Source organism: Cricetulus griseus (assembly GCF_003668045.3).
Source record: "Cricetulus griseus strain 17A/GY chromosome 1 unlocalized genomic scaffold, alternate assembly CriGri-PICRH-1.0 chr1_1, whole genome shotgun sequence".
NCBI lineage: Eukaryota > Metazoa > Chordata > Mammalia > Rodentia > Cricetidae > Cricetulus > Cricetulus griseus.
Window position 1 is genome coordinate 155,843,659 of NW_023276807.1, and position 20,813 is coordinate 155,864,471.

The 20,813-nt window shown below is 39.1% G+C and overlaps 1 protein-coding gene across 1 annotated transcript; it reads left to right on the top strand.

The window, feature by feature from the left end:
* The first annotated feature begins 516 nt into the window (after positions 1–516).
* Ereg (epiregulin) lies at positions 517–19,023 on the top strand. The gene is made up of 5 exons (XM_027388392.2): positions 517–721; positions 12,273–12,359; positions 13,371–13,494; positions 14,385–14,534; positions 15,657–19,023. The coding sequence occupies exons 1-5, from the start codon at positions 676–678 to the stop codon at positions 15,736–15,738; spliced, it is 489 nt and encodes a 162-aa protein (XP_027244193.1). The 5' UTR covers positions 517–675; the 3' UTR covers positions 15,739–19,023.
* The last annotated feature ends 1,790 nt before the right edge of the window (positions 19,024–20,813 follow it).

Below are 20,813 nucleotides of genomic sequence, written 5' to 3' on the forward strand. Positions count from 1 at the left end.
GAAGCTGAGGGGCAGAAGAAGAAGGCAGGCGTGCCTGTGAGAGGCATTTCCGGGCATTGGATGAGGAGCAGAGCACTATAGCCGCTGACAAGCTTTAAGTATGTTCCCAGACAGGGAGTTATTCCAGCCCTAAATGGGCAAGTCACACACTCAGCTCTCCAAAAGTATGTGCTGGAAACACCAGCCCTGACTGCAACAGTCACCCACAGCACCTAAAGCCACCCACTACCCGGCAGATGACCCCACTAAGCAAACCAACCCATCTGGTGCAAGCTCCCCACCTCCTCAAGCTTGAGTCCAAGACAGGGAGGATGGAAAAATTTGGGGAGTAGTCCCAGACTCACTAGAAGGACATTCATTCCTCAAACCCTCCTCTCAGGTGTTCCTGAGAGGGAGGATGACATCTGGCCAGTCCTCAGCCGGCCACCACTCCTCCCCCCGGAGCCAGGAATTAGGAAACCCTGGACAACCCGCTAGTAAGTCCTCGCGTGCTGAAGCGCCTCCCCAGACTTATAAAGGTCGCGGTGCTGGCTGTTGATCTCACTTGCCTGGCAGCCGCAGAGTCACAGCCACTTGGTCAGATCCAGTTCCTGGGTCAGCCCTGCTTCAGCTCAGTCACAGGCTCCTAGCTCCCGCCGGCATCCCGCACTCTGCAAGCTGCACACAGAGAGGAAGATGGAGATGCTCTCTGCCACTTGGGTCCTGGCGCTGCTCTGCCTGGGTAAGCAAAGAGAAGGAAACAGCCCCCGTGCATTTGTCATAGGACAAGTACAGAGTTGTCCGCCAGGTTCAAGTGCATTCTATCTTAAGAGCATGACTTCTGTGAGTGTCTTTCCTGCTGACAGGATTGGAGAGGTGCAGGACCGATTAATGTTAAAATTGCGTTTCATTGCTGGCATATGTTCTGAGTGAATTAATCTCTCTTTTACTGGGAAAAAAAAGTTGAAAAGGTTTTTTGTTGTTGTTGTTGTTGTTTTGTTTTTTTCCTTTTAAAAATGCAGCAATTGAAGAACACCAAAGGTATGGAAAGCTCCTATGATAATGATTTACTCTTTTGGATGTGGCAGGTAGAGATTGGATCAGCCCCAGACCACTAGAGACCTTTGTGCAAAGGACCCTGCTTAGAACCAGGGGTCTGTGGGATGTGCCTGCAGGGCTGCTGGGGCCCAGGAGACCCAGCAGGTCCAGAAGGAAGCTGCCAACTTGTCACCTGCAGCTCCCCCAAGCAGTAGCTGCCTTCCCCAGGGAGTCAGGCAAGCAAAGCTCTAGGCTACCTGCCAGAAGCCTGTAATTTAGGAAGGAAGGTTTTTTTTTTTTTTTTTTTTTTTTTTTTTTTTTTAGTTTTCTTGTTTAGACGAGTTAGCTCTAGGGGACAGGGGACAGGGAGATCCCATTGTAAAATTCTCTCTCTCTCTCTTTCTCTCTCTCTCTCTCTCTCTCTCTCTCTCTCTCTCTCTGTCTCTCTCTTGCTTTATCTCATTTAATGACTTTCCCCTAATTTCTTAAACACCAGATGATTTTATATATGAATTTTCCCAATATACAGACATTTGAATAACGAATTAAAAGTTGCCAGTCTGGCCTTCTTCTTGGACTTACTATGAGACAAATGCTCCTGAGACACTCTATCTGTGCAGGATGTGACAGTTAAATTATTATTTCGACACGCCTTATATGGGTTGGGAGCCCTAATGAAGTACATACTATGCATAGTTAGAACTTACATGTCTAAATGCAAGAACCCAAGTAGAAACTGGATCTGTGGTTTCTGTCAAAACAGAGTTAATAGTGTCTTGCAAGGAGAGTCACTGTAAACAATGCAGCTTTGCCGCCTTTGTGTTGAGGTCTCTGTGTGAAGGATAAGCTCAGAAGGGTGGCAGCCTTCCTCGAGTTAGAAATGAACCTAAAGGTCACAGTGATATATTTTTTTTCCCACTTGCAAGGTGTCTCAGAACAATGCAAGTGTCTGTTCTGCACATCTCAGTGAATATTCTAATGTGAGACAGCAAGAGCCTATGAATGACCTGGTTGCTACCCACCTAGTGCGTGTGTGTTGTGTGTGTTTTTGTTGTCATGAAAGTGCTTAGCTCCTTTATTGCAGCACTTAATTATAGTTCGCCTATTTCATCAGCTGCCAAGCCCATTTCCAAATGAGCTAGGTCAGTTTCTGTTTTCCCAGTCTGTTGAGATACTTCTTGCCACTAGAAAAGTTCCTGTTTGAAATTCTATATTGTATCACTCTAGTCTGGTATGCAGGTCTTGTTATTTGATTCCAAAGCATATAGGAAAAAAAAAGCAAGGCCATCTATAATGTCAGAATTTGTGCCCTTCCCCAAAGAAAAAGATTGCCTAGAAATCGTGGACTTTGTCCCTCAAAGGAAAGTGATATTTTAGATTGAAGTGAACTTTTATTACGTTTGTGGAATGTCTATGCATTTATGATTGTGGGAGTAAAGTTTTATAATCTATACCCAATGCATGCAGTTTCAAGTAGCTATATAAAGTCAGTCATCTAACTGCTATTATATCTTAAAAATGTTTGATATCAATGCTCTTGTTTTATGCAAGAGGAAACTGACCCAAGTTCCCTTACAAAATAGATGATAAGCTGAGAGAGGTCAGGTCTAAGTTGACTAACAATTACAGTTTAATGGACTTACGTAAAAGATGGAAACAGTCCAGTTAGGGATGGTTTTCTGTATAATCTGTAATTTTACAGCTGAATTAGCCTTCTGACCTTGTGACTTTTCTAGAGATAGGAAGAGGCATCTTTATTTTGAGCTTTGCAGTTATGCATAGTGATGCTTGATTTGAAGTCAAACATTCTCACTCATGTTCAAATGGGTTTCTTAGGATATTCATGAGGGAAGACAATTTGGCCTAGCTTCACTATGTGGTAAGAGAATTAAGCAGAGTAGATGGTCTCTTTCAAAAAGACGAGAGGCAGAATCTCAGCAAGACAATGGGCTTGCCTTCTGTTGGCCCAGAGAGTTTATGATCTACCCGACTCTTGGCATAACCTGAGAAGACACACCTGGGCAATAAGCATGCTGACCGTACTCCCCTGTCTGGATTTTGACCCAGGTATCCCCTGTGTCTTCTGCATTGTCTTGCCACGTGAACAGCTTAGATAATTGGAGTGTCTGGTTCAGCACTGGAATCTGAATCTAGGAGGTGGGACACGAGCTAGCTATTACCAAATGCCTGGTGAGGACCAGCCATGTTTTGTGTGAGGCGTCTTAAACCCTAATCACTAAAAATCACTAAATAAGGCCAGATACAATCAATGATGCACTTTTGACAAATGCACACACTAAAACTCAAAAAAGTCAAATACCTTACAAAGACTTTGAGACTGGGGGCAAGCAACAAATCTTAAGGTCACTCTTTACCAGGTGTAAGCAGTCAGTGAGGTCCAAAGGCTAGGAATAATCAAAATAGCAGGTTCTAATAGAGAAACTCCAGTGTTAACTAGGGCTGCCCCAAGACTTGGAACCTGTTCTAAGTGAAGCTTGTACATCTAAGTGGGCTTGCTGACCTCTCCTGATGCAAATCTGAGTAGAGAAAACACATATCTGTCCTTTTTAACCTGGGCTAAGATAGATGATCTTTTATATAATATTCAGATTTTATCTACATAGTTCTTAGATATGAGCTTCATTATGAAGTAGTCATTGAAGCTAACTGCATGTTCTATCTCTGAATTTCCAAAACATATATACTAACTAAGGTAGGCAGGAAGAGGTTGACTTATATTTATATTCCTCAAGACTTTGTGTAATTGTGGATTTTTCTGTCCAGTTTTGTGAATCTTCCATATCCTAAGAAGAGAAGAAGATTCGAGGAGTCCTCTCTAAGGAGACTGTAAATGAAGGTGTGGCTTCTTCATTTGCACTCTAAATATAGGTGTATGCAAATTGTCTATTAATATGGCTGTAACTGCTGTCAGGAACATTGCACTGGAAGACAATGGGAAGGCTGGCTCTCTGCCAGCCATCACCTTGGTATGGAAATGCAATCCTAAGACATTTTTTTTTTTTTAAATGAGGCAATGCAACAGACTCAGTGTCCTCTGGCAGTATAGATTGTGTAAGTCTGGGTGCAAAGTTACAAAGCAGTTAAAAGTTCAGTTGCATTCTAGGTTAATGTAATGATTTAATTAGCTAGCATACTATTTCTAATATATAATATCATCTGACATTTGTTCCTAAAAAACAATGTTAGTGCTTAGTCTCTTAGGTCAAAATTGTGAATTTTAAATATGAGATATGAAAATTATTAACTCACAAGCTTATGGGTACATACAAGGCTATTTCATATTAGAACCTTATAGTTTCTAATTGAAAGGCTTAGTGATGAAGCACTTAGTGACGCTGCCATTGTGCCCACCTGTTTCTCTCATGCTGATATCATCATACCTCAGAGTAAGTCTGTATCTAAAAAGGCTTAGTGGTGACATAGTGGAAGTAACTGGTGATGTTAAATATCAGTGTTATCTGGGTTCATAATTAGATTGAAGCCTTATCTAGTTCTCACCACTGCACTTTGATATAACCAGTGATTCTTTAGATATTTACTTGAGACAGAAGATATCTTGAGACTGATAATTTCTGAAAATCCTATGCTTGGCTCCAATTAAGCCTACTATAATTCTCCACACCTTGTATCCCTGTTTCTCTGTTATAGACTATATTACGGATAATATGCCTACCCAAGGGAGAGTGAGGAGAAAGGGGGGAAGAGAGGCAGAGAAGGAGGGAAAGAAGAAGGGAGGTTTTGAACAGTGATAAGACTGAATAATGATAGCCAATAAGAAAGTGAGGAGTAATCTAATCCAAACATTGCATTTCCCTCCACCTGACCTGACTCCCCTGCTCTCTGTTTCTAGAGATAAGGAATTTCTTAGTAGGGGGATAAAATAAACTGAGCTAGAACTGGAGCCTGTCTTGGGAGACTGGTGAAGGAATTTTCACACTGACACTACAGCTAAGGATGGGCTAATTCTCTGTTGTGTGCTGTCCTGAGCACTGTAGGGTGTTTGTTAGCAAACCAGGAATCTACCTACTAGATGTCGGTAGCACCTCCTACTGTGACAATCAGAAAAACCCTTTATACCTTGCCAAACATTCTTGGCTGATAAAATTGCCCCTGGTTGAGAACCACCGATCTAATATATTCTCTCATTGCCACCCATAATTCACAGGTTGAATTACCAAGACAAAGAACATTCATATTAGTGGTAATCTAGATACCAGTTCTAGTGCTTTGAAAATCACCTTCAGGAGTTTCGTGATAGAGTGCTTGTCTAATGTGAGCAAAGTCCTGTTTGAACTTGGCACCACAAGACTCATCAGCTCAGTGACATCCTTTGCTGGTTTTAGCAGCACTTGAATCCTGTTCACATAGGGGTCATGAGAGCTTTCTTCAGTCATTGCACAGCTGGCCCCTGTTCCTCCTGTTACATCCCTGCTATTCACAATACTAAATTTATCCCTTTCCTCCAATTTATTTTTCTCTTTCATTGACCATTTTTGTCTGTCTCTAATAATAATTCCCCAGTTTTCCATCTTTCATCCATACTGTTTCCTTGGAATGTGTAAAAGGCTTTATATACTTATAATAATATCTCATTTGATTTTTCAAATAGGTGCTACCAGCTCCTTCCATACTCCTTTACTCTGGCTGAGTCTGAATTTCCCAGATTCCATACACACATTTAGGTGATGTATGACCTTCAGACTCAAATCCAATTACTCACTAAGTCCTTCCTTCATGCCTTCACTCACAATTGACACAAATCTTCTGTCCTGACTGCTTTCTCCCCATGTAAGGGACTGTAAACTTTATATGTTCTAATTGGATACTTAGCTTTCTTCATGTACTCCCTGCTTTCTTTATCTTTGCCCTAGGTATGGAACTCCATTGAGTCTATGAAGGACAGGAACTATGTCTCTTTATTTCTCCATCTTGTTCAAAGTCTCCCAAATACAAAGTCCTCCATTTTTTTTTGAGTTTTTATCAATTTATTTTTTACATTCCAATCCAAGTTCCCCCTCCCTCCTCTCTTCATGCTCTCCCTACTTCTTCCCCACCTCACCTCCCATTTGCTCCATGGAGAGGGTAAGCCCTCTCTGAGGAAGTCTACTAAGTCTGTTCCATCATCTTGTTGAGGCAGGACCAAGGCACCTCTCCAATCCCCTACACCCCCGTGTCTAGGCTGAGCAAGGTATCTCTCCATATAGAATGGGTTTCACTATTCTATAGTCAGTTTGTGCATTAGTGTTAGAACTTGGAACCCTGTCAGTGGTCTCATATATTATTCCAGCTGCACCATTGTCACCTATATTAAGGGAGTCTAGTTCTGTCTTATGCAGGTTCCCCATTTGTCAGACCTGAGTCAGGGGTCTCTCAAGTGATTCTGTGGGTTTCCCCATTATAGTCTTGACTCCTTTGTTCATATTATTGTTCCTTCCTCACTTTGATTGTATTCCAGGAGCTTGGCCCAATGGTTAGCTGTGGATTTCTGCATCTGCTTCCATCTGTTTCTGGAAGAAAGCTCTAGCTTCTCTGTGGTTGTGAATTGTAGGCTGGGTATCTTTTGCTTTATGTATGGTATCCACTTATGAGTGAGTACATACTATATTTGTCTTTCTTGGGTATGTGTTATCTCACTCAGGATGGTTTTGATATGTGTTAGTTAAATATCATTTCATACATGTGATCAACTAGAAAGCAGCATGGGGTGAGCTGCCTTCCTCCTCTTATAGCTAAACCTTTCTTGAGTATGTTTCTCTCACTGAAGTCAAGTTCTCCAGTATGAACCTAGTCTATATATTCACAAACTACATCTTTATGAAGGAGGAATCTTGAGAATCTTCCAATATGCACTTATACTATGTAGGTTCTCTGGTTGAAAATGAATCACCTTCAAGACTTTTTGAAAGGACCCATTCGTTAGCAGAGACAGTAGCACATGCCTGTATTCCAAGGACTCAATAGACTGGGTTATGGAGTTTGAAATTTTGAGGCTGGCTTGAGCTACACAGAGAGAACTTGTCTTTTAAACATCTTTTAAACAACACCAAAGGGTGTTTAAGTGACTTTGTCGTGTGTGTGTGTGTGTGTGTGTGTGTGTGTGTGTGTGTGTGTGTGAGTGTGTGTGTTTACTAATTAAAACTTTATCCTTATGAAAAGATTCATGTTTGGCATCGAGCATCTATAGAAGAAGCAAATTGGTTAGCTTGCTTCTAGAAATGTCATGAACTATTCTAAGGTTCAGACATCACTGTGACTATAATAAAAAGACATCAAATGACAAACACCAGAATCCAACTGAAGCAATGAGGGTATAAGCAAGATGGAAGGAAGTACATTTGCAAAAGTCTGCCCATATTAGAATATCTTAGGGAAAAAAATTCCAATAGTATTAAAATAACACTTTACAGATTCATTTCCAGCTCTTAGGAGAACCATGTCTCATCTTTGGAATTCTAAGTCATAAAATTCCTAGACACCAAGATTAAGGTTTTACATCTTATCCAACAGCCCCCTCATTTTCTTTTCTAGTAGAAACACTTCTATTACGAATGAGGATATCCACCATGTACCACGTAAAGCACATGATTTTCCTGATTTTTTCCTTTATATTTAGACTCATTCTTAATTTGAATCACTTTAGTGTGTCATATGATAACTCAAATACATAAACACTTAATACATAAATTTAATACATAAAGTATTAAATTGTGGAATAAAATTAATGCATACAGTTGAAAATGGCATATTAAATCTTTCCTTGCCATTTGCCAAGGAAAATTTGTTGGAACTTTTAAAACTCAAAATTAAAGGAAATATTTGGATATCTGTATTATAGCAATCTTTTGTTCTGTTTTATCTGAAATATAGGTTTTTTCTTACATCCAATTTTAAAGGGTGCTTAAATATAACATTACTACTTAAAAATTGTAGGAACAGAGTGTCTATATAAAACAAGGGTAGCATATATATGTGTGTGTGTGTGTGTGTGTGTGTGTGTGTACACACATGCATAATGACTGAAATACAGATTGTTACTTGAAAATACAGAAAGTAGATCTTTTCATAACCTTTGACAGATTTTTGTTATTTTAACCAAGATAAAGAAAAGCATCAAACTGTGATTTTAAAACAAAAAGAAATGCACCTTCACTTCCTTCATGTCTTCTAAGCACACACAATGCAATAGGTCAACTGTTACCAAGAAATTCTATAATCATACCTTGGAAGAAGGTGGAAAACATAACAGTTCCAGAGCAGGCCAGCGAGTGTAAGCATGGAAAAGGGATTCATAGCGGATTCGGTTACCTGTTTGGGCCAGGCAAATACCATGATTCATAATGAGTTTGCTGTTCTGGTCTACATATTCTGAAAGATTTCATTGGGAAAAGAAGGTGAACACCTATCATTCTTTAAAACCATTTGTATTGGACTGTTTTTATTTGCTTGATTGTTTTTAAAAGAAGTCATTTTTCTGCCTGAGGCTTGAGAATGTTTTGCTGACGTGATTTTCTTTTCCAGTCACGAAATTCCTGATTCCTTTCAATTGGTTTTCTAGAAGAGTCCCCCTTCTCCCCGCCCCCCCGCCCTCTACCTCAACCCCCATCCCCAGTGTCATCATTAGGAAGCAGGTCAGAAAAAAACTATAGGCAATGAGGGTATTTTCTATGTCTGGTATTCTGCTTGATTGTTGGGCAACTGGTCCTGGCACTCCGGGCCCACGGCAGTCAGGGTTATCCCCATTCCGGTGATCATACTCAGACTCTCCCACGCACACGCACGGTCCCCATCATTGCTTAAGGGTGTAGGTTGGGCCCTGACTCACAGGGAAGAGGCGAATTGCATCCTGTGAGTCAGTGGCTCCACTTCCTGCTGGCATATCTGAGATTTCACTGAAATGCAACCCCAAAAGGTGAAGCGAGAGATGACTAGAGTGCATCACATTCCTAAACCCACTTGGAGCTATGACCCAGATGATAGCCTTTGAAGTGACTGTGGACTGTTTTCATAGTGAAGTTGGAATTCTGAGCACCAGTTTCACAGGTCATCTACCTATGTCACCTTGCACAGACTTCCTCAGGATCTTAGCAACCAGTGTCAATGTTGCCACCATGTCAGATTTGGAGACAGACATTATCATAAAAAAAATTAACTTAGTGAATTACTTTATTAGCATTAAATCTTATAAGGGACCAAAAACTTAAGTAAAATATTTGCAGTTGAACCATAGATTGTTATACACAAACCCACTAAAATCATGAAAAATGTGAGACTAAGGAACTGAATGGATATGACACTAGGACTTATCCCTACCCTGTATAACTTTAAAATAATGACTACTGGACTGGGGTTGCATTTTAATGATAGAATGCTTGCCCAATATGGGCAATGCTCTAGGTTCAATTCTCAATGGAAAGAAGTTTCACAGACCTCTGGGTGTGGGCTTTTCAACCTTCTAATCATCACATTCACTACTCTATTCTAGTTTGCAAAGTCTTCCGACAGGCACACCTAAGAACCAGTAAAGACCCCTGTTTTACATCAGTTCAGCTTGGTACTGAGATAGATGAGGTAGATCTGTTTTTGCTGTTCACTGGCCATACCTGGTTATGATAGAGCACTGTCATAGATCCCATACTTTAATATGATTTCTTACGATTTCATTTGCAAAATATTCTGCCAGTGGATTAACACAGCAAGTCTCACAGAAACTGTCCCAAGCAATGGACTGTCTCCACACAAGTGTCACAGGCCAGGGGAGGCCAGTGCTCATGGAGGAACACCCTGGGCTGAACATTCTGTAATCTACAAAGACAAATATTTCACCTGTGTCCCAAGAAACCAGGAGCTTATAATAGAAGAAAAACTAACAACTTCAAAAACCTTAACAAACAACAACCAAACACTAAACAGCACCAGCCAGAATCTGCAGGGGTGGGTAGCAGTTGAAAGCAATTTCAAGCAGGAAATACCCACCTTTCCTTCCCTAGGTGATTTCTTAATAAACGATAAAGGACAGTGGATTTGGACAGAGAAATGAGTAACCCCCAACACACACACACACACACACACACACACACACACACACACACACACACACACACACACACACACACAGAGGCACTTTCCTAGAGAGAGAATTGAATGTCCCCTCCCATTGATTAAAGAAGTACAGGGAAGGACTTGGTGGGGGTGGGGAGGTGTGGGGGTGGGGTTGGAGGTGCGATGTGTTTCAGGGATAAAATCATGTACAACCAGAAGCCCAGTTTGTGTTGAGAAGACTACCTAGGTTAAATGGTTTAATTCTTCAGTACAGTGCATGGTGAAACCACACTGAGAAGTAGAACAAAACTAATGTGTAGAGCAAAACTAGACTCCAGCTCCTCCTCCAGATCACATCCACATGGAAAACAGTTTGTATCTCTGTTTAACTGACTGTGCAATTCAGACTTCAGCCTTTTTTCCCTTCTTTTTGGTCATTTAAGAAAGATTAAATTTGGTCTATAAAAGCAATTTATATTGTATGGAGACATGTGACTGGGGAACGATTGTGCCTAGAGTTTTCAGTAGTTTCAAACTATCTAAAGAATGTAAAACTGATGCCTTAGGTCTTGTCTTCTGCGGTGACTTGATAAGTGATGCTATATCAGACATTTACTCTGCATGTACTGGTCTCATTTGGGGTGTATACAAGTCTTTAACATGAACAGAATTGTTGGGTCAAGTTTGAAACATGGTAGCAGAAACCATGAAGCTGGCTTTGATGTTGATCTATGCTTCATGTTTGGAACACTCCCATACGAAATTTTGTTAGTAAGTTCAAAGTTCCTCTGATCAAGAAAAAAAATCTTTTTTATATGGATTAAATGCATTTAACTGCCTAATTAAAGGGATTTATAATCTTACTACAAACCAGTAGAGGGCACTACCTGGATAGTTTATTCAAACTAGAGGATCAGCATTGCCTGTTGGGAATATTTATGGGAATCTCTGATACATGAGGCATTTCTGGAAAAAAATCCATTTCAGTCTCCCTAAAACTCTGTAAGAAAACTTGGGGAACTGATTTTCTTTGTGTGTGTGTGTGTGTGTGTGTGTGTGTGTGTGTGTGTGTGTGTGTGTGTGTCCAAGTAATATAGATCAAGTTTTCTCACACCATTATCATTTTACCATCCTTTTGCCTGTCGATGATGCAAAAAAGTACTCTGCTTTAGTTTGTCTAGTGTGCTGCATGTGATGTTCATTATAGTCAAGCATTATCGCCTGTTTCCAGATTCAATCATGTGGCCCATTTAATGTGCATCCTTGGGAGAAGTTTCTTAAACTCTTCATGCTCAGTAGTTTTGTTTTGTTTTCTGTCTGATTGAGGTAATAGTGTCTTCCTTAGCATTACTGAGAACATGAAAGAGAATGGATAGAATGAATAGAACAATGTCTCTGTACAGTTCATGTTTGAGGCTTGTCAATTGTCGATGCTGCTACTAGTACCAGCACAGGCATTGGCTATATAATAGTAACTACTACAGGCCAGAAAGGGGGTTGGAGTGCAAATACACAAAAATCAAACAGGAGAGGCAAAATGCTCTTGTATAAACAGGTTTATAATTAGAAGAGTCTTTTTATCATGTTTCCTGTGCAATACAGAAATGGCTTGAGTCATTATGATGACCTAATTTCCAACATTCATCTTTTTTACTGAATGATACAGTTGTTTCAATTTCATTGTGCTGACAGAGACTAAATGCTAGGGCACCATTGCATCCGTGGGTTCAAATATTTGAAAATAGTGTCTGTACTGAACCTAAACAACACAATATAATAGGTATCATATAGCATCTGCATTGTACTGGATTTTAGATGTAATCTGGAGATGACTTGAGGTATATCTGGAGACACACTCAGGTTATATGCAAATTCTATACCAGTCTGTGAAAGGGACTTGAACATCTTCAAATTAGGTATCTGTGGGGAATGATAGAATTAACCCTCATGAACAATAAAGGGCAACAGTATTCTCATCTTATCTAGATTATATTTTGTAAATTAAAATCTATTTATAAGAGGGATCACTTTATTTTTCAATTATATGAATGTTTCCATACATTATTTTTCTGTTATCACTTTGGGGAAGTAACTTCTTAAAACAACACTTCTCATTATATATGGAAGACATGTAGAAATTTAGTGAAAGTTCTTTTCTTGGAGCATTAATTATGTATTTTATCTTGTATGACTAGGTTTCCAACTTCTACAAGGGGCTATCAGCACAACCGTGATTCCATCATGCATCCCAGGAGACTCCCAAGAAAACTGCACAGCTTTAGGTAAGCCTGAGGTCATGAAAGCAGCATCAAAGTTTTACACATTTGTAAATAAAATGTAAATATAAACACATGCTAATGAAGCAAAAGGAAGCGACGCCTGCTGTATCATTTTTTAACCTTGTAATTAACTAACTAGAGATCTGGAGAAATCACATGAATGAGTAATGATGGGAGAAAGTTAAGACATGAGGTTATAGATTTAAAAAATGAGTTTTTAGAAAGTAAATAAGGAAAAGCGTATTTAGTATAAAGGCATTATTGGAGAACATTTGAAGGAACAATTCCCACGAAGAACAGGAACGTGCACACTTCATATATAGCACGTTTTCTCTTGATAGAAGTAGCATGCCAGAGGAACAAATGTTCTCATTCCATCTCAGTTGTAGTGTTGAGGAAACATCGATGGTGTGCTTAGGGCGAATCAGCATCTTGCTAAGGTGGAAATCCATAGATGAATGATGATCAGTCATTATCCCCCCAAGGAGAACATGCTCCAAAGACCACTATATGCTTTTGTCTGAGCTGAATGTAGTTCTAGGTTATCTTCTTTTTTCTTGTCCATCACCACCAAGGTTTCTGGAATTTTGTCAAACTCCCTCCACCACTGCTTTGTTTGTTTGTTTGTCTGTTGTTTGTTACTTGGGCAGGAAAGTCTATTTGTGCCCTAGGAATAAATACTGGTTCCACTCTCAGATGTGCTACCAGTGTGCTTTCTTGGTATAATTTTCTGTCTGCCTGTCTTTTGAAAATTAAATCCTTGAGTCATTTTATTTTTTTAGCCTTTGTATGTTTGGGTGTTTGTCTATTGTTTGGGGGCCTGCTGTGTGTTCAGATGTTTGTCTTAAGGTTGGAGAAGTGTGGTAAGTAGATTAACTCCTGGACCCTGAAAATTCTCCACGGCTGACCTCTGACCTGTCTGCTGAAGTTGCATAGAGATTATTATTATTAAAGGATAATTATGCACTTGGAGTCCTATGACACAAGTCATTCAACTTGCCATTCTTTTCACAGTTCAGATGGAAGACAATCCCCGTGTGGCACAAGTGTCAATTACAAAGTGTAGCTCTGACATGAATGGCTATTGCTTGCATGGACAGTGCATCTACCTGGTGGACATGAGTGATAATTACTGCAGGTAAGTGACTCCAATGAGCATATGATGACTCCTCTCCTTTTATATGTAGTTACTATGTTTCTATGGGCTGTTGAAATGTGCTTTATAGATAATATAAAACCTTTATTATTTCTTTGAAATTAAAGAGAAAATATAATATTTCAATTTGGGGTGCATAGTAGTGAGGGGAGCTTCAGATGCTTCCCTCTTACTACAATGGCAGCTCTACCTTTATTGGAATTCCCTACAAGCCATTGTTTTAGAGAAGCACATGAACCCAAGTTGTAAAGCTGGGGAACTAGCGTTGGACAGAACCAGGCCCCCTGAATGTGGGTGTCAGTTAGGAGGCCTGGGCAATCTATGGGACATCTGAGAGTGGAATTAGTATTTATTCCTAGGGCACAAATGGACTTTGGGAGCCCATTCCCCATGGAGGGATACTCTCTCAGCCCAGATACACACAGGAGGGCCTAAGCCCTCCCCCAAATGATGTGACAGATTTTGATGATCCCCCATGGAAGGCCTCGCCCTCCCTAGGGAGTGGATGGGGGTGGGATGGGGGCATAGGAGGATGGGAGGGAGAGGGAACTGGGATTGATATGTAAAATAAGATTGTTTCTAAATTAAATAAATAAATTAAAAAATCAATCCTACTAATTAGAACAAAAAAAATTTCCTATTTATAAACTAGACCCTTCTAGATGACCAGTACTTTAGCAGCCACATCAGATTGTCCTTTTGCCACTGGAGTTTGTTGACCCAGCTCTGAGTTCAATTTTTGAATTCATTTTTGTAACTTTAAACAAGTCTTGATGATTTTCTTCTATTGCAGTGAAGATGTAGTTCTTCTAACACTAATTCATAACATGACTTCCTTTTAAAATAATCGATTTTCTTTGCATTTTATAAAGATGTGATGTGGGCTATACTGGTGTCCGGTGTGAACACTTCTTTCTAACCGTTCACAAACCCCTGAGCAAAGAATACGTTGCACTGACAGTGATTGTTATTCTCCTGTTCCTTGTCATAATCGCTGGATCCATATATTATTTCTGCAGATGGTAAGCCAGTTAATTTTATAGCCTATAGCTTTTAAAATTACACAATAACAGACCTATAAACTGGTTGAAATCTAAACTTAGTATGAGAGGATCTGCATTGTGGTATTTACAAAAATGCTTTTCTGCATTAAACCCAGGTTTAATTAAATAACTAGCTTTTACTTCCTGCTTGTGTGCATATGAAAGTCAAAACAAGGAATATCCATTTCTTTATATAATACAGACTGAAGATTTCATACTGTAATAATTAGGATTCACCCCCTAATTATCACAAAATGGTAACCGAGAAGAAATATAACTAAAGATTGTAAGGGTTTTTAATTTGACTGGACTTGTGAAACAGTATGAATAGTTAATAGCACCAATAAAAACCTTTCCAGTTTATTCTTCTTAGTTTGAAGTTTAATCTTCAAACTAGATTTTGTCTAGATTTTGTTCTAAGTAGCCATCCGATGGTAATGCTTTCCTAATTAGAATTTGAAAATAGTGTCTGTACTGAATGTGAACAACATAATATCAGGTATTATAGAGCTTTGGCATTGTGTCAGGTTTCAGATGTAATCTAGGGATGATTCAAGGTACACCAGAAGTCCCATTGAGGCTATATGCATCTAACTAGACACAACAGAACTGAATACTGGTGAAAGAAACTGATAGAAAAAGATGTTGGAGAATTCCTCCTGTCATTTCACAGCTCTGTGCTCATGTAAAGCAGTTAGAGAAACCCTTTCATGGTGTTAACTGTTTAACAATGTCTGTTTCTTATCAAGTGTGATGGACTGCAGGATATTGCCCTCTTGCTCTTTCAATTTTATCATTTCCTGACCTAAGCATAGTCACTCTAGGAATTTTGGATGCAACCCCCTCTTTTGTTTTGTTTTCTTTTGAGACAGAGTTTCTTAGTGTAGCCCTGGTTGCCCTGGAAATCACTCTGCAGACCAGGATGACCTTGATGGTCCACCTCAGGAGCTTCTGCCTCCTGAGTGCTGGGATTAAAGGTGTATACTACCACTGTCAGCTTGATGCCTTTCCTAATGTGCTCTTGGATTCCATGTATTTGTTTCAGAGTTTGTTTTTATATCTGTTAATTACAGTGCTGTTTCCTTTCTGGTGTTTTTCTAGGTACAAATATAGGGAGAGTAAGAAATCAAAGAAGGAATATGAGAGAGTGACCTCTGGAGACCCAGCAGTGCCACAAGTCTGAACATCAACCTCAATTTATGAACTGGGATGCATAGCATGCCTGATTAACGTTAATATTTCATTTTATTAATAATATTTATGTTGGGTCATGTGTTAGGTCAATGACTGTATATTTTTAATATACTTGGAAAGTGTTTTATTTTTTGACAGACTATTTGTTAATATATTATATGTAAAATATTTAATATCAAAAGAAAATTGATATTTTTATAAGAATTTCCTGAGTGAAATGTTTTATTGAAAAGCATCCAAGCTCAGTAAGCTGGTGCAGTGCTTTGAGTGAGCAATGTCCAATCTGTTGCAAGTGAAGTTCCTGTGAGCCTAAATAATATGGTCAAATCAATTGTGTGAGTAATTTATTTTCTTCTTCTCAGATTTGTGATAATTGACTTGACTATATCATGGCTTGGCTCAAGCATTGGCACCACTGCTTCATATATTAAAACAGTAATAAGAAGTGGAGGTAAAGACAACTTGTGTGCCTCCCACCACACACTTGAGCCAACTAATCTTGGAGAGGACATCTCTTCAGCTACCTGAACAATGGTCATTCCATTTACGTAGAGTACATCATTTATGTGAAATCATCGTTGTTGAATATCAATCAGAAAATCTACATTTGAAGAAAATTTGAACTCCATTTTAGGTTATTTATTTTTGTAGGGAATTTACTGAAGAATTATAGGATTAAATCAGAATCCAAAATCAAATTAATCATAATTTTAAAATACAACAGGATGCTAGTCAGATCTTAACTAATCTACAAATGTACTTTTTAATTTTATATTCAAGAGGTTTTGTTTGTTTGCTTTTGCTTTTTGTTTTGTTTTTGTTGTTATTTTTCTTTTTTAACCCAGAGTCTCACTCTTTAGTCCGGACTGGTTCCAAGGTCATGGTAATTCTCCTGCCTTAGCCTCCCTGGTTCTGGGATTATAGACCCACATTACCATACCTAGTTTCAAAAGAATTTTTACTAACAAATAGTTCAGCCAATAACTTATTTCAGGTTTTAAAGTTACATTTTAAAAACATATATCCAAATACAGGAAGTGAGGAAAATATGAGAAAAATAAATTACAATGTATTTTTCTAAAGGAAAAATGCATTTGGGAGCTTTTAAAATTTTAGACTTAACTATGCATCCTCATGGAAGCTAAGATGAAATCTTGACCCTTTCCCTGTCGTTTGTTTGCCTTTATGGAAAGAGAGAGGTTGGTCTCTATTCTCAGCCTGTCAGTCTTAGTGAGTCACTAGATTGTCCTGTGAAGTTGCCTCAGGAGTCCCTGCAGGCACACCTTTGCCTTTCCTGGGAGGCTACCTAAGCGACTGCTCAACCTTAGGTGGAATCTGTCTGGAACACATACCAGGTCAGGGAGAGTCTATCGTTCCTCCACCTTTTTCCTGGCATGTGCTAGGGCAACAGAACCATCATGAGTTTCCTCTGACCTCTAGAGTGCAAGGGAAGAAAACATTGCTGCCCTATGGAGTCATTCATGGAAAACCCTGGAAGGTTCACACAGCTCACATCAAAAGTCCTGGCTTTACTATGAGGGAGAGGAGCAGATAAAATAAGCAATGCACACGTGCATTCTTGGATACGTGCTCCGGGACACAAGCTCCATACTTTGCAGAATTACAGCTATTTGTTTCTGTACTAACCAACATACTCACTTTTAAAAAGAAAGGGAAATGAAAGTTGGTGACATTTAAAAGCGTATTTCTTTGTCATTTTATTTAGCTAAAGTCTAAGGTCCTGTGTAAGAACACATTTTAAATCCCATTGATACCAAATGGATACAGAGAAGGCTGGCCTAATACAGACCATGGCTTCTTCAGATGAAAGTATAAAGCTCATCAAAGACTGAGCTACAATACAGCCAGTTAATTTACAGAAGCCAAGTGAGGCTTTTAAATATGGGTTTATTGTTCCACTGTGAGCATTTCCAGTCATACCACATAACTTGATGCAAGAAGTTGGGATAGCTTTGCATATTTTTTTAGATGTTTTTGCAAAGATCTCAGGAAGGAATTATATCTTTATATATTTTTGTTTTGATATCAAAGCTGGGAATAAAACTTAGACCCTTACACATGTTGTGCAAACACTACCTTTGGGCTTCACCTGTGGTCCCATAAAAGCATATTAATAATGAAAAAGTATGATGAGATTATAGGTTTTTGGTTAACATAACGTTTAAAAACTCGTTTTAGTAAAGATTATGCTAAGTAAGCATAAAAAGATTAAAATTGATTCATGTGTCATACATATTTCTCAGTATATTGTTTACACACACACACACACACACACACACACACACACACACACACACACACACACTCAAACAGGGACATCCACAAGGCTATATATATCCTGAATTGAGAAACAAAGCAATTCCAGATGCAAAATAGCATCATTTAAAGTCTCCCACCAAGTCTACCTAATAACCCAGTAAATGCCCTCTATAAACAAAGACATTATGCTCTTACTCAACAATGAAGTTTAGCCTATATAACGCCTCCATCCCACACTGTAACTCTAGTTTTCTTATGTATTTTCAACCTCCCCTCTCTGTTAAGAGTCAAACAATGGGAAAAGCCAAATATTTTATTTTTGATTCCTTGAGAAGATAGCTAAATAAATTTAGCTGCTGAAAGATATCAATTATTTTCCCAGAAAGTATGTGACATGACCAAGTGTCCACTTGTTGCTTCATCTAGCCAGTAAACAGTAAAGTTGCCTTTTCATCAGACCAAATTTGCCATTTTTGCTTCAATTTCTATTTTGTCAGATTTTTTTAAAACAAGTTTTATTTGCTGCCCAATATTTTCTAATTTTTCTAATGTTATGGGAAGAAGGGGAGCATAAATAGTATTTCTGGGGTATATTTGAAAGTTTTAACTGAAGAATACATATATCTAAGCTCTCTGCTCTTCAAACCTGATACTGTTGAATGTAATACAGTGTATTTTTCTTTTTTGCCATTTTGCACTCTGTAATTGCACTTTGTAGGTTTAAAGAGGCACTCTGGTATAAAGCTTCTATTAAAGATTCTAATGGAATATAAAGTTGTATTGTGTTCACCCTAAAACTTATTTGATTATGGATGTTATCAGGGTACTGAATTGTATCAATTTGTTTGCAGGTAATATCAGCTTTGATAGTTGTGTACCTTAAGATAGTGAAGGAGACTGTGACTTACAAGTTATTGTCAGTTTTTACTTATTTTTGTTAGGAATTGGCAAAGATCACTATGAAAAAAAAATAAAAGTATGAATGACCAAATAATACAAAGTCTCTCTTCCTTTTTCCCTTCGCTGTTTGTGTCCTAGTCCATTAGGGGGTGTGAAAGCAATGCCACAGCTATAAAGTGTGGCAATAGAAAGACACAATGCTCTTAATTTGGGAAAGATCCCATATATGTACCTCACTTTAGGGGCTAATAGATTGAAGTTTTCAAATAAAAGGAGTCATAATGATTCTGAAACTCTAGGTGTTATCATATTTTCATGGAATATGCTAAGGGGTATTGTGATATGTTCCATGAGAGATGACTTGGAGAAGTTTATCAGCCAGAATTGTGTCTCATGATTCCTTGGCATGTGCCTCACAACTCAGTGTCTTGGTTTCTCAGAGTAGAAAACAGTAGCTAGACCAAATAACCCTCCTTATATGCTGATCCAGCAACTTGCAGGACACTTTCATTTGTGGTTTTGTAGTGCTAGGAGTCAAATCTTGCATGCACTAAACATATGCTTTATTGTGAATCTAACCCCCCAGGTACCCCTTTAAAGGTCTTTGTGGATTTCTGTACCTTGGCTAGGTAAGGGATAATGAGGCCATGGCCTGTTACAAATACACAGTAACTGTAGGCACCAAGTGGAGCTCATCTGAGAAATGAGGACCCAGGACCCTGAAGCCACTGTAGTTCTTCCAACTGTGTCAGAGACAAAAGAACTTGGGGGAAAGTTAGTTTCAATCTAGTTCAGAGTTTTCTTGGAGGAAACAAGAATTCTTATAAATTAGAGTTCTTGGGATGCCACAGAACCAGCAGACAGACTTAAAGGGCAAAAGGAAAAACTAGAAACACCTACCTCTTGGCTCCCAGGACATTACGTTCACTTTGTCTCTAGCTGTGTCATCTTCAGTATCTCCTCAGCCTTCATAGCAGACATGTAAGCACTGGAGTGCCCCCAGGTCTTGGGAAATGTCTCTGTATATAGCCATCTTAGCTTCACTCCCTGTGGCCCTGTCTCTCTGATGGCCTTTATGCAGTGACTTTTCTCATCCTAGATACCTCAACTGTTCCAGTTGACTATATTCTACTATCTACCTAATACCTCACCTTCCACAGTCTTGAGGCAATCAATGATAATGTGTTCCATAACTGATATTCCCTAGAAATATAAATAAAAATAAATCCTTCTTGTTTCTTCTACTTTTAAGACAGAAACTCTCTATGTACCTTGGGGTGGCTTTGAATTTACAATGATACTTTAGCTCCCTGAGTGCTTGGATTTTAAAAAATCCTTTTATGGGAGATAGCATGATGACATAGTGGATAAAAGCTCTTGCCAGCAAACCTAAGGACCTGAATTCAATACCATTCTGGAGGAGGTAGAGATAGTGGAATCCCTCAAGCTGTCTGCCCAGCTTGTCTTGATGAATTGGCGGTCTCCAGTGCACTGTGAGATACTGCTCAAAACAAAGGTGGAATGCAGTAGAGGTAGATGCCTGACATTGACATCTGGCTTCTCCATACAAAAGTACACAAATGTGCATGTAACCACACACAGGAGCACACACACACACACACACACACACACACACACACACACACCCCACACACACATGTACATCATTCTTAATTAGCTAATTAGATATAACCTAATCATCTGAGATTGAGGGGACATTCCAATTGTGGTCAGAGATGTATGATGTGAGACACTGACCCACAATTCTGTCAAAGAAGGTGACACAGGCCAAGAAATATTGTTGATCAATACAAGTTCAAAAAGGCAAGGAAGTAGATCCTCCCTCTCTAGAGGGTGGGACCCATGTAAGACCTTTCTGATTCT